Source organism: Salmo salar, chromosome ssa12 (assembly GCF_905237065.1).
Source record: "Salmo salar chromosome ssa12, Ssal_v3.1, whole genome shotgun sequence".
Lineage (NCBI taxonomy): Eukaryota > Metazoa > Chordata > Actinopteri > Salmoniformes > Salmonidae > Salmo > Salmo salar.
In genome coordinates this window covers 57961692-57976025 of record NC_059453.1, presented here as the reverse complement: position 1 = coordinate 57976025, position 14334 = coordinate 57961692, and the positions used below count along the sequence as shown (strand labels likewise).

General features: G+C 40.7%; 3 protein-coding genes across 4 annotated transcripts; 2 read left to right on the top strand and 1 right to left on the bottom strand.

The window, feature by feature from the left end:
- The first annotated feature begins 617 nt into the window (after positions 1-617).
- On the top strand, positions 618-8654 carry tspo (translocator protein). 2 transcript variants are annotated; one of them, XM_014132293.2, is made up of 4 exons: positions 618-902; positions 5421-5598; positions 7748-7886; positions 8106-8654. In XM_014132293.2, exons 2-4 carry the CDS (start codon positions 5423-5425, stop codon positions 8283-8285), a joined length of 495 nt encoding a protein of 164 aa, XP_013987768.1. In that variant the 5' UTR covers positions 618-902; positions 5421-5422; the 3' UTR covers positions 8286-8654.
- Positions 8655-8719: 65 nt separating this feature from the next.
- uqcc2 (ubiquinol-cytochrome c reductase complex assembly factor 2) lies at positions 8720-10614 on the bottom strand. The gene is made up of 4 exons (XM_014132368.2): positions 10386-10614; positions 9766-9840; positions 9469-9538; positions 8720-8894 (listed from the first exon to the last, which is right to left on the bottom strand). The coding sequence occupies exons 1-4, from the start codon at positions 10521-10523 to the stop codon at positions 8782-8784; spliced, it is 396 nt and encodes a 131-aa protein (XP_013987843.1). The 5' UTR covers positions 10524-10614; the 3' UTR covers positions 8720-8781.
- A 73-nt stretch (positions 10615-10687) lies between these two features.
- On the top strand, positions 10688-11745 carry tomm6 (translocase of outer mitochondrial membrane 6 homolog (yeast)). Its single transcript, XM_014132369.2, has 3 exons — positions 10688-10822; positions 11176-11297; positions 11408-11745. Exons 1-2 carry the CDS (start codon positions 10719-10721, stop codon positions 11270-11272), a joined length of 201 nt encoding a protein of 66 aa, XP_013987844.1. The 5' UTR covers positions 10688-10718; the 3' UTR covers positions 11273-11297; positions 11408-11745.
- The last annotated feature ends 2589 nt before the right edge of the window (positions 11746-14334 follow it).

The following is a 14334-nucleotide window of genomic DNA, read 5'->3' as shown; positions in this document are numbered from 1 at the left end:
AGCTACAGACTTCTGGGTTGTACCATTGGATTCGTAAATTTCTTCTGCATCTGTAGATACCAACCATTAGTCTGATTAAAGGGGGGATGAGCTAGAGCAAAGGGGGTGGACAACGAAGTGCTGCTGGATATGTACGACACAGTCCCCCTCCAAAACTTCACATATTTGGTTAGCAGAGACCCTACTGAGTATTTTCCAACCCACTTTAGTTGAGACAGGTAGAAAAGTTCTCTCTACAAGCCAAAATCTATCCCACGTACAGTCTAATATTACAGTGTATTGCATTGGGGGCTATGGAGGGGTGGAGTGAAAAGCCAGCAGAAGGCTGTGTGAGACAGTCCCCCTCAAAAACCTAACCATATTTGGTTAGTAAAGACCCTAAGGAGAATTTTCCACCCCACTTTAGCGTAGACATGTAGAAAAGCAAGTTATCTCTCCAGCCCAATATTCTCAACATACCAGTGTCAACATTGTATGTTTTCATTATTGGTCATATTTTTTTATTTTTTTTTAATGATTTTATTTATTTTTCATAAATTACTTATTGCCTTTTCTTGTTGGCCATTGATTAAAATTAAATATATTTTGAATGAGTTATCCACATTGCAATATTTAAAATGTGGTCATTACCATACGAACGTAGTTCATCATTTGTGCTGCTAGCAGAATACTAGTGGTTATAGAAGGGTTTTGTAACACATTGGGAGTGTCCTCCTAAACAAGAACTGCATGATAAGAGAACCCTATCCTTGAGAGAAGCATTTTATCTTCGTTTTTCAGAATGTTTTAGAAAGGTGGTGTCAGGCCACCATTTCATTTGTTCATTTCACCCTTCCCGAACCGTAGCCTACCAAGCTCCGTGTAACAACATCCTCGAACTATCGCACTCATCTATCTAACAGGTAAGCAGGTAAGAAGACTGCATTGTTACATTCGATTGACACAAGTTTGACAATGTTGCAATTTAACTTGTTAGTTGTTACAAAGTTGCAAATTAACCATAACGTTCAATAATCATAAACGGAACAGAGTGGAGAATGTAGCTAGTATGGTTTGGTATTTGATAAATGTATTTAATTTCCTCTTCTGATGCATGAATTGGATCTTTGTAAAGCATTTACGTTATGTGTCATGTGTTTATTTAAAACGAAACGTATATAGCTTGATAATGCCATTTATTTTTCAGTGAAAGTGTGTTACAAGGCCTAACCTTTTGCCTACTATAACTTTGTTGATGTGTTGCCAGGAGAAGTGAATGCGCACGGTCCTTTTACGTCATGTGATTGAATGACAGTTTTGTTTAAGGTCCTAAAAGGGAAATGGATTTGCAATTGACATAGGCCTACTCTAAACTAGTTTCCAGGAAAGTGTTTGTATTTTATAAATTATACATGCAGGCCTATAGGCTATTAACAATTATTCAATCTGGTTAATGTATTACACCATTTAGAGTTCAGCCGTTTGGTAGTTTAGTGTCATTTTAATTCTGAAGTTGCAATAGGCACATCAAATTATGGGACACGCTTTTGCTATAGATATCAGCCCACATACGGGTGCACAGTGTTGAGAACAAGCCTCACTCATGTCTGGATCTTGGAAACTATTCAACACACTGTGCATTTACAATGAGGCCGTACCCCAGTGTTTAACCCAAAAGGCTCATACTGTAGTGTTACCATCTACGCGGGCCGGCACCTGTCTCTCACTGGGCCATGACTCCAGCGGACCTGCTCTAATTTGGGGCCAAGGCAAGGCCGGTGGGGTTTTCCGGAATTCATTAACATAACAATGGCTAACTGTGAACATGGGTTTACAGTACACCTTTGAAGGTTAACACCGTCTCACAAAGCAACTGTTTTGATTATGCAGAGATTGTTGATTCTCTCTTCACAAGTCCCCACTGTCAGCCATAGCTATGGAAACACAATTTATAACATCAGGGTGTATAGACTGGTGTAACACTGGTGTTACAGTCGAAAAGCAGTAATAGAGAGCAGGTTGGCTAAACGGAACTATAGTAATGGATGTTGCTGTTTCATCAGGGTGCCACAAAGATGAAGTAAACCAATGTAATCGCTGAATGTTTGAGATTTCATGCAGACAAAGAAAATAATCTAAATCAATTATTTAGTATTTGAATTTCAAATTTTTTAAAGTTGATAATTTACGCAAAGTAATCCTAATGAGATTAGAGCAGTGTTCGAATACTCATACTACCCACACTAACTGTACTATTTGTGAAGTGAATTCAGTATATAGCGTGCTTATTGGTCATAGTATGGATATTGTTAGTATGCCAAAGGTTCCCGGATGTCGTACCCTATTCGCCAAAATATGAAGTATACATGCAGAGGACACTATACTTTACGGCCCATAATGCAATTCTTCAGGAAATGGGTGTGACTTCATATGGTTTTCAGATTTGAAGAAAATGGCGGGAAATATGCAGTCGAAGTATAACGAGAGCGAATACAAGTTCAGTGCTTTAACTAATTATGACAAACGCTAATGAAAATGTTACTTGGCCACTTATGCATACAACTTGCCAGTATATTAACTATAGACTATCTAACTAACTACCCAACGTTTATTGACTTGATTATTCCCTTAATTCTTTGTTTAGTGAAATGGTATAGACGAGCGTTCTCAATGGATATTCGGGTGATTTCTAAATTCGCTCTGGCTATCTCTTGATTTCAGAGTACTTGTCGTCTGAGTGTACCAGAGCGCAGAATAATGAATGTTCAACTGAAATGATACTGTTCGTTTACTGTATACTAAAATGAATTTATAGTATACACTCAAGTAGTATGTAGTATACAGTATTGTAATGAAACAGGCGAGGAGCAGGTCTCGAACCCTCGACCTAGCCCGAAGTCCAGCGCGCTATCGATTGTGCCCCAAAAGCATGCTCAAGCGGCAGAGTCGATATCCGCTCTTTTAAACCAAGGGTCGTTACAGTATGTTAGTATGGGTATTCGAACACAGCTCAAGGGTGTGTTCGTAAATTCAATCTGAAGTGCCAGAGTGAGCTCTGGCCCTTTGCCAATTCAGAGCATTGTCAGATTGTCTTTTCAAATTCAGACCGTTCAGGAGTAGGGTTGGTCCGAGCGTTCTGACCTCACACAGTACTTCCAGACAAAAATGAGAGATCACCTCACTTTGACCATTTTACTCGCCCTAGCAGAGCTGGTTAGGCTGTTTTCATATTAGCCAGTGTTGGTGACTGTAATTGTGATGTGGTCAATGATATAATTACGCATTTTGCCAATATTTACTGGCACCTGCCATATTCAACGGGTGTTGAGCGTTAGTAAATTCCTGTTATCTTACACTCTGTCACACTCAGTGGATTTGCGAACGCGCCCTAGGTTGTGTGACTAGGCGTGTGTGCCTCCACTCCAGGATAACATGGTAGTTGGCCTCATGTTAGGCTCGCGAACAAATAAATAAAACAAAGGACATCAAAATACATCAGATTAACCGTTTTTAATGAAGCCAGCAATGCAAACAATGCATCTCAGTGATTGACAGTAGTCCACAGGTATTATTGCATGTTGACTAACACATGGCAGTGAAATTAGATTACATCTAGTCATGATCAGTTTCATATATTTAATTCTGGTAAATGTAGTAGCTAGATTGGATTGATAGCGGCATATTGACGTTGTTGGTTGGCTAGCAAGCAACACTTGGCGTTACACATCGTTCACTTTCGGGAAAACTGGCCCAGCCACTAGGTAGCTAGCTATCATTAGTTCAAATAAAGCAAAACGGTGTAACGTTACTAATATGAAAGTGGATTTGTAAACTATAAACCCACCATAGTTTAATTTATAAATGAGCTCTCAGGCGGAGTAGCCTGGTTGCCGTCGCTGTTCAGCTACTTCATTCCACTCCCTGTAGCCTACTTCGTGTCATATGCAGTTGTGCCAAAAACCTCCCCCCTGCCAGAATCCTCCCCCCTCCTTCGCGTGAACGCGCACGCTCTCAATTCTTCATTGTTTTGCGACTTGCTTGCTAGTTGAGAATTCTGCTCTTCACTCCGGTGTCGGTTTAACCTGTATTTCACTGATCTTAGTAGCAGAAAGCATTTTCTATTTGTGTCCGTCAAGACAGCTGTCAATGATCACGTTAGGCTGCGTTTCGTTTTATTTTTTATGGTGGTAGCTCATATTGACCAATAGTGTGTGCCACAGAAAGTATTCGACTCTAGCCACAAAATTAAGGAAATTAGAAGATTTTTCGTCAGGAAAGAAAATATCCTTGTCAAAGTACTCCCCCCCGTTCTAATTTCGTTAATTTTGTCACTAGAGTTGAATACTTTCCATAGAACAAACTTCACGTCAGGATAGGCAACCGAAATTAATCATTAATGAATGTGTGTTATATTAAACAGAGGAGGGAGTAAAATGTAGGCAAACAATAAACATTTCAGAACAACTACTAGTCGAATAAGACATGGGAGAGATGACGAATTTTGAAAAATAGATTTATTTATAGACTAATACACTTGAAACAAATAGCCAAACCGAAAACTGCAGACATTACAAGTGCCTCCCCCGCGATCAAAGGACACACATAAAAAATGCTTTCTGCTACTAAGATCAGTGAAATGTAGGCTAAACTGACAACGGAGTGAAGAGCAGAAATCTCAACTAGCAAGCAAGTCGCAGCAATGAAGAATTGAGTGCGTTCACGCGAAGGGGGGATTCTGGCAGGGAGAGATTTTCGGCACAAGCAGGGGCGGTTCTGGGGGGGGGCAGTGCCCCCTAAATGTGGAGTATGAAATCATTTTTACATAACTAATTTTTGCTATCGTTCTGTTTTTACATCCATTATTAGACAGTGGCAACGCGGAACACCAATGATTATGAACATGGTCTTTTGCCTGCTAATGCCTGCAATGCAGTGAAGAAAATGATATGACAACAATAACGTCTAATGTAACTGGCCCCTCTAACAGTACAACTGGCCCCAGCTTGGCCCCCCCCCCCCAGTTGAAATGGTCTAGAACCGCCACTGGGCACAAGACCTGTTATTGTAAATAAGAATTTGTTCTTAACTGACTTGCCTAGTTAAATAAAGGTTAATAAAAAAATGTTAATGACCAGGAATAACTTTGGCAAATGACAGGAGGGGAAAGGACTGGAAAACCTGTGGTGTAAGTAATGTTAGCTAAAACGACTGGTACTGAGACTACAGGCAGAGGGTTCTCGTTGGAACATGGACGCGCATCAGACAGTCCTTGCACTTTGAAACCCACGCCCACTGAGCAAAATGCCTTGAAAGGAGTGTGTCCCATCCCATCAAATTATAGCCTACTTATACAAGTGTAATGAATTCTACAGAATAATAATTAACAGGTTTAAACAATGTAATTAACTAATCATTAACAGGCAGCTCCCTCTCTTCTCCAGACATGTCGTGGCTGCCTATGCTTGGTTTGACTGCCCTGCCTCATCTAGGGGGGCTCTATGGAGGCTACGTGACACGCAAGCAGGTGAAAACCTGGTACACCACTCTCAACAAGCCGTCATGGCGTCCACCTAATGCTGCGTTCCCAGTAGTGTGGACCACCCTCTACACAGGCATGGGGTGAGTGAGAGACAGCATACTCTGCCAGTTTGAAAACAATCCTCTAAACCCCTTCCATTATCAGATTTTAATTGCAACCAATATGGTACTGTACACCTATCTACACTGTGTGCACAATTATTAGGCAAGTCAATATTTTGACCATATCATCATTATTATGCATATTTCCCAACTCCAAGCTGTATAAACTGGAATGCTTATTGGATTTAAGCGTATCAGGTGATGTGTATTTGTGTAATGAGGGAGGGTGTGGCCTAAGGAGATCAACACCCTATATCAAGGTGTGTATAATTATTAGGAAGCTTCTTTTCCTCAGGCAAAATGGGCCAAAAAAGAGATTTAACTGACTCTGAAAAGTCAAAAATTGTAAAAAGTATTTCAGAGGAATACAGCACTCTTGAAATTGCTAAGATATTGGGGCGTGATCACAGAACCATCAAACATTTTGTTGCAAATAATAAACAGGGTCGCAAGAACCGTGTTGAGAAAAAAAGACGCAAATTAACTGCCAAAGATTTGAGAAGAATCAAACGTGAAGCTACCAGGAACCCATTATCCTCCAGTGCTGTCATATTCCAGAACTGCAACCTACCTGGAGTGCCCAGAAGTACAAGGTGTTCAGTGCTCAGAGACATGGCCAAGGTAAGGAAGGCTGAAACCTGACCACCACTGAACAAGACACATAAGTTGAAACGTCAAGACTGGGCCAAGAAATATCTGGACAGATTTTTCAAAGGTTTTATGGACTGATGAGATGAGAGTGACTCTTGACGCACCAGATGGATGGGCCCGTGGCTGGATCAGTAATGGGCACGGAGCTCCACTTCGACTCAGACGCCAGCAAGGTGGAGGTGGGGTACTGGTATGGGGTGGTATTATTAAAGATGAGCTAGTTGGACCTTTTCGGGTTGAAGATGGACTCAAACTCAACTCCCAAACCTACTGCCAGTTTTTAGAAGACACTTACTTCAAGCAGTGGTACAGGAAAAAGTCTGCATCTTTCAAGAAGACCATGATTTTTATGCAGGAAAAGCTCCATCGAAGTACTCCACTGCGTGGCTAGCCAGTAAAGGCCTTAAGGATGAAAGAATAATGACATGGCCCCCTTCCTCACCTGACCTAAACCCTATTGAGAACTTGTGGTCCCTTCTTAAACAGACGATTTACATTTTTACATTTACATTTTAGTCATTTAGCAGACGCTCTTATCCAGAGCGACTTACAGTAGTGAATGCATACATTTCATAATTTTTTATATATTTTTTCCTCCGTACTGGTCCCCCGTGGGAATCAAACCCACAACCCTGGCGTTGCAAACACCATGCTCTACCAACTGAGCCACGCAGGATCAAAAAAAGAGAATATATGTCATTCATCAGACGCTTTTATCCAAAGCGACTTACAATAAAACCTGCTGTCGTTTATGTATGGGTGGTGACGGGAATCGAACCCACTACCCTGGCGTTGCAAGCGTCATGCTCTATCAACGGAGCTACGAAGGAGCATTTACGGTGAAGGAAAACAGTACATCTCTCTGACCAGTGTCTGGGAGGCTGTGGTTGCTGCTGCACAAAAAGTTGATCGTCAACAGATCAAGAAACTGACAGACTCCATGGATGGAAGGCTTATGACTGTTACTGAAAAGAAGGGTGGCTATATTTGTGTTTTTTTTTTTTTTTCTTTTAAATGTCAGAAATTTTTATTTATCCATTTTGAGTTGTTTATTATTCTCACTTTAACAGATGAAAATAAACAAGTGAGATGGAACTTTTTGTTTTTCATTTAGTTGCATAATAATTCTGCACACTAATAGTTGCCCAATAATTGTGCACACATAGATATTCTCCAAAGAAAGCCAAAACCTCACTTTTACTTTCTTAAATATTCAGGTTTGAGGTTTATTAACATTTTGGATTGACCGCGAGTGCTGTAGTTGTTCAATAATAAAATGAATCCTCAAAAATACAACTTGCCTAATAATTGTGCACACAGTGTAGATTCTACATAATGAATGCTGTTTCCCAACTGAATGTGGTGGAAATCAGCTTCATGCACTTCATTCAGAAAAGCATTTTACCACTTGTTTTTTTAAATGAGTCATGAAATATGGAACTAACGTGCATTTTATTTTTGATTATCACCCTGATAGGTATGGCTCCTACCTGGTGTGGAAGGAGTGTGGGGGTTTCACTGAGGATGCTGTGGTACCTTTGGGATTCTATGGGTTGCAGCTGGCTCTCAACTGGGCCTGGACTCCCATCTTCTTTGGAGCACACAAGTTGAAAATGGTGAGCTCTCAGATAATGCAATGGTTGTGGGCTGGGCAAAAGGACTCATGGCTTCAGGTTGAGATAATGAGGAGCAGTACACGCAAAATGAGAATTTCTCTGAATATTATTTTTGCCAGTAGGTGATCCATAGACACATTCCATTGTAAAAACCACCTCCATTCTGCTGCCGTGAGTGCGACATGACACATGATCAATTTTGTGTCCTCTCTCCCCCAGGCACTCATAGAGATAGTGATGTTGACTGGTGCTGTTGGAGCCACCATGGTATCCTGGTATCCCGTCAATCGCACAGCCAGCCTGCTCCTGACACCCTACCTTGCATGGCTGTGCCTGGCCACCTCCCTTAACTACTGCATATGGAGAGATAACCCGGATGCGGATGAAAAGGAGGAGTAGGCAACACGGTATTCTCTGTACTTGGTTCCAGCTCCATTGGCCAAACAATTAAGCCATTTGTATAATGATGATGTGCTACTGCATTTTTTTTGTTTTTGTTTTTTACATTAAAAAAAAGTTTTCTCCAATAACCTAATCGCCAATGAAGAAATTGGGGCTTGGCTTTTGCAAGATTTAAGAAATCATGTTTTTCTATCTCCTTTAATTTATTCCAATATTTCTGTTGAAGAAGCTTACCATGGCTTTGCATTATACCGATATTTCCTTGTCTTATTACAAGGAAAGTACATGCCAGCAAAGCCTTAAGTATATCAGATTTGGTTTACATTTGCCTATTATGTTGTTCATATTAAAAAACGTCATACTTTATATGCCCCATCATTTCTTATGTATGGTACAATGGCCCTGCTTAAATGACAAGAGATCCAAAGAAATAAGAATAACATTTTATTTCTAAAGTGGCTGAAGGGGAAAGGAAAGCTATATAGCACAAGTGCTACTTGTTTTCAGGAACCTTCTCAGGGGTGACATCTTCTGGTTTGGTGGAGAAACGCTCTGTGAGAGTTTTCCACAAGCCCTTCTTCTCTTCATCCATCTGCTGCATGCTACCTGTGAGGGGGAAGATACAAGAGGGGTTAGAGAGACATCAGAACCATTACCATGCATTTTCTGAACACCCTGTGGAGTTCCTTTAGCCTGTGTGCCAGTTTGCGGTTTCGGCTCTCTTGCAGTCTGGGTGCCAGCCTCCTGCTGAAAGAGTGCGGGTGTCTAGTCTGCCAGAGGGCCCACAGGCTAGTGCTAGTCTGTTTCTCCTCTCTAAGGAAAAAGCTCCTATGAACATGCTGGTATCCTCAAAGTCCACTGGATAGTGCTATTAGGCCGATTAACACTTCAGGTGTTGTTTTTGAGACAACATCATGACTGGTATAGTAGTCTATGCTTTTTCATTGATGTGTCTAAAGCCGACAGTAGTAGAAGACATTAAATATGAATAGAACATTTGGTATTATTGAAGAGAAATAGGGAGGTGTGTATGTCCTCAAAATAAATACAGAAGCATTTTCACTTGTGATGGCTAATTTATTGCAACATAACTAGACAATGTCATATTCACATAGCTGCAAGCATTAAAAAAAAGTGATATACTTGGGAAAATGGATATGTAGAGACATTGTGTCCATACCTGTTGCTAATAGCATTCTACATTCTTCCACTGTGACACCTGTAAAACTGGTGTCTCTTGTGCGGGGGAACTGTGAACAGACATTACAGGAGATAAAGGTGATGATAACCCTGACTGACATCACTTGGCTGATTCCAAGCTCTTTCATAGCAAATGTATCGAGTAATGAACAGGTATCGCTCTGAGTGGTCCTGGCTGTGGATTTGGGCCTATGGGTTGGTTAGGCCTATGCTATGATATGAAAGTCTCTACATTAAAGCCAATACAATATCAATAGGGATATAAGGGAATACTTACTCGTTCTCTGTATATGTTAGTGTTAATCCGGGCCAAGCTTTCATACATTTGATCACACTTCTCTGGATCCGAGAGCTGTCAAGAAAGATCAGAACAGTTAATAAGGGGACCATACAATATCCCCATCTAGCAACTATCCACATACAGATATGGTAATTTTGTAAGATTTCATGCTGTTCAATGGTCAGTTACATTTCAAAATAAGTGTTAAAATTAATAATTTATAGTTTCGAAATATGTTTAAAACCATCATGTTGATCTTAGGTCAGGCTACATTTCCTCAGCCCCATTCCTCAATTTACCAAAGTGGCAGAAGAAGGCTTTTCAAATGACAGATAATGCCTTTGCCTTTTGTAAGTAAACCAGTCCCTCCGTGCTACTGTATGATTGTTTGGACTGTCGTGTGTCACAACTCAATAAAATATATTGAAAAACATTTGAATATAGCTCTATAGGTTGCGATTTTCATTACTAAACATGTTTGTTTAGCCTGTAACTGCAAGGTCGATATGGACGGGTGCCCTATCATCACCATCCTACGCTAGCTAAACTTCAGCCTGAAGCTTTCCAGCCACAGTGGTTAGCGTTCTCGTGCGACATATGAAGCGGAATCGTTTTACCTGTGTGTTTTCACCTTCACGAAAGGCAAGAGCTACTCTCTGTCTTAAAAACGTTCCTAAATCACGACCTTTCTTTGATTCGTCCCGTGGCCATTCTTCGCAGAGTTTCAAGAACCGACGGTACCGTGTTGCAGACATTTTCTGTTATGGAACGCAAAAAACGAATGTGAATATGTTAGATAAAGACATCATTGAACGACCTGAGTTTGGGTGCTATCGGCGACCGTAGTTTAAACTTCATGGCGTTCCGTATTGGTGTTACATGTAAATCCTTCCCCTCGTTGGGAAATCGTTATTTAGCAGAAAGGCAAGCGCTCACACTAAAAAGCTAATATGAGTGGAGCTGGAAAAAAGGCTGTCGGGGCACCGTCAGGTGGTGTCGGGGAATGGATCAGTACCGCATGTCGGTTCGCTACAGATAGGAATGATTTTCGAAGGTAGTTATGATTAAACATTCACATTTAGCTAGCTAGCTAAACATGTGCATGCTTTGCCCTTGGATATACCGGTATGAACACACCTTAGCTAATTGCTCAACAGTCATTGCAAACATAACATCAAATTCGAACGAACATGTTTTTATTATATTTGGGACACATTTTGTGATACGTTGTGGGGTTGGGCAACCCCATAACAATACCCCCAACACACACATTGTAAGAGTCAACGTGGAACTAACTCAGTAAAGTAATGAATAGAATGAATTATTGTATTGTCTCCAGTGACTTTATTCATGAAGATCATTTTGTTGTATATAATTATATTAATTGTTTAATGTGTCTTTATTTAGGAACCTACTGGTCAACCTGGGCCTTTTTGCAGCTGGAGTTTGGGTTGCCAGGAATCTCTCAGATTTTGACCTGATGTCTCCTCAACCGATCACGTAGTACAAAGCTGGATGGATGTCGGGAGGTACAGGGCAGGCCTCACCTCAATTCATGTTTGATTACCTGGTATATGTGTAATATTGGTTGTTGCTCGTTGAATGAACACCAGTATTAATATCTCTATTTTATTTTCAGGTGTCTCGGACCAAAATGGCAGTCGAAGGGACAAGATATGCTTCATATTTACCATTTTGTTTGGCGATGGAATAATGTTAAAGATAGTCTGGAAACTGGTGTGATTGATAATTACTTTATTCAAACTGTATTGCTTTCAGTATCTCAACACACTTTCAGTTATTTTCATTATGTACGTGTTAGATCCAATGCACACAGTGACATAACTTACGGCAATTATTTACCTGCTTAAATAAAGGTCATAATAATAATACTTCAACTCGTATCTTAAGTGCTAGAGAGTACTTCAAAACGGAGCTAGGTGTGGAATCAATAATAAAACAGAAATTCTTCAAGAATCTAAGTCTGTGTGTAACAGTGTAGGTTCCGTCCCTCTCTTCGCCCCAACCGGGGCTCGAACCAGGGACCCTTGCACACATCAACAACTGACACCCCACGAAGCATCGTTACCCATCGCGCCACAAAAGCCGCGGCTCTTGCAACGCAAGGGGAAACGATTGAAACGCTATTAGCGCGCACCATCGCTAACTAACTAGCCATTTCACATCGGTTACACTCATTCATTGGTCAAAGTAAATTATATGTGGTAAGAAAGGCATGAGCGTTGAACTTGTGTACAATTTATTACTAGGTTAGCAGTTTTCTTTTGCTAGCTAACTACACTGAACAAAAATATAAATGCAACATGTAAAGTGTTAGTCCCATGTTTCAAGAGCTGAAATAACAAATCTTAGACTTTTTCCATATGCAGAAAAAAGCTTGAATCATATTTTTGCGCACAAATTTGTTTACATTCCTGTTAGTGAGCATTTCTCCTTTGCCAAGGTAATCCATCCAATTGACAGGTGTGTCATATCAAGAAGCAGATTAAACACATGATCATTACACAGGTGCACCATGTGCTGGGGACAAAAGGCCACTAAAGTGTGCCGTTTTGTCACACAACACAATGTCTGCGGTCCAAACTCAAAGTAAACAGCACTCAGCCCTTGAATGACGTTTGACATCGTCACATCCGAGTGCTCCTTAAATGCCTCTTGCCCAAGCGAGGGAGAGTGTTGATCGGAGACGCAATGTCCTTGGTGTAAATCTTAAAGTTGAGCTTAAAAACAACCCACATAGAGCTATTGATGTAGCTAGCTACAGTTACCCATGCTAGCTGGCTAGCTAGTTTTATAGTTTGGTCATTCATTCCAATACATTTCAGAATTCCCCAAAATATGTTTATGAAGCTAGCTAAGTTTTATAGCCTCCTCACTCTGAGACTATGACTAAAATCAATGTCATTGTTGTGGAAATTCTTACACAGGGACACTCAAAGTCAATCTTAAATGAATCATTGTTTATTGTCAGCGTGCTGGAAAGGTTCCAACCAACTCATTGCACAATAGTACACAAGTCAATCAGGAGCTATGCCTGGGCAGACCCAGCAGTTGTTTAATATACAGCTATGATTTAGCATTAATTAATCATTACCGTTTTATTTCATTCATGTGACCGATCAATACTGTTTCATAACGTGACAGACCAATACCTCACAAGGCTTCTCTCTAAGCTGAGACCTTGAAAGAAGATATCTTTCATTCGTTTTCCAAACACGGTCTGGGCGTACTGCCAAATTGCAGCTACTGATAAGTGAGGATTTGTACAGTCAGCCACTTGCATGAACACACATTGGTTATTAGAACAGCACATGAATAGAAGACAGAAATTTGTTAAAAGAAAAGCACAAACATTAAAATTCCCCTACATCATATACAATAGTTCCAGTCGAAGGTTGACACACCTACTCATTCAAGGTTTTTTTTTTATTTTGACTATTTTCTACATTGTAGAATAATAGTTCAGACTTCAAAAATATGAAATAACACATGAAATCATGTAGTAACCAAAAAAGTGTTAAACTAATCAAAATATATTTGAGATTCTTCAAAGTAGCCACACTTTGCCTTGGCAGCTTTGCACACTCTTTGCATTCTCTCAACCTGCTTCACCTGGAATGTTTTTTCAACAGTCTTGAAGGAGTTCCCACATATGCTGAGCACTTGTTGGCTGCATTTCCTTTACTCTGCGGTCCAACTTATCCCAAACCATCTCAATTGGGTTGAGGTCGGGTGATTGTGGAGGCCAAGTCATCTGATGCAGCACTCCATCACTCTGCTTCTTGGTCAAATAGCCCTTACACAGCCTGGAGGTGTGTTGGGTCATTGTCCTGTTGAAAAACAAATGATAGTCCCACTAAGCGCAAACCAGATGGGATGGCGTATCACTGCAGAATGCTGTGGTAGCCATGCTGGTTAAGTATGCCTTGAATTCTAAATAAAAACGACAGCACCATCACACCTCCTCCATGCTTCACGGTGGGAGCCACACATGCAGAGATCATCCATTCACCTACTCTGCTTCTCACAAAGGCATGGTGGTTGGAACCAAAATTGGCACATTTGGACTCATCAAACCAAAGGACAGATTTACACCGGTCTAATGTCCATTGCTCATGTCTCTTGGCCCAAGCAAGTCTCTTCTTCTGATTGGTGTCCTTTAGTAGTGCGTTCTTTGCAGCAATTCGACCATGAAGGCCTGATTCACGTAGTCTCCTCTGAACAGTTGAGGTTGAGATGTGTCTGTTACTTGAACTCAGTGAAGCATTTATTTGTCAGCAATTTCTGAGGCGGGTAACTAATGAACTTATCCTCTGCAGCAGAGGTAACTCTGGGTCTTCCTTTCCTGTGGCGGTCCTCATGAGAGCCAGTTCCATCATAGCACTTGATGGTTTTTGCGACTGCACTTCTTAAAATGTTCCGTATTGACTGACCTTCATGTCTTAGACTAATGATGGACTGTCGTTTCTCTTTGATTATTTGAGCTGTTCTTGTCATAATATGTACTTGGTCTTTTTCCAAATAGGGCTATCTTCTGTATACCAC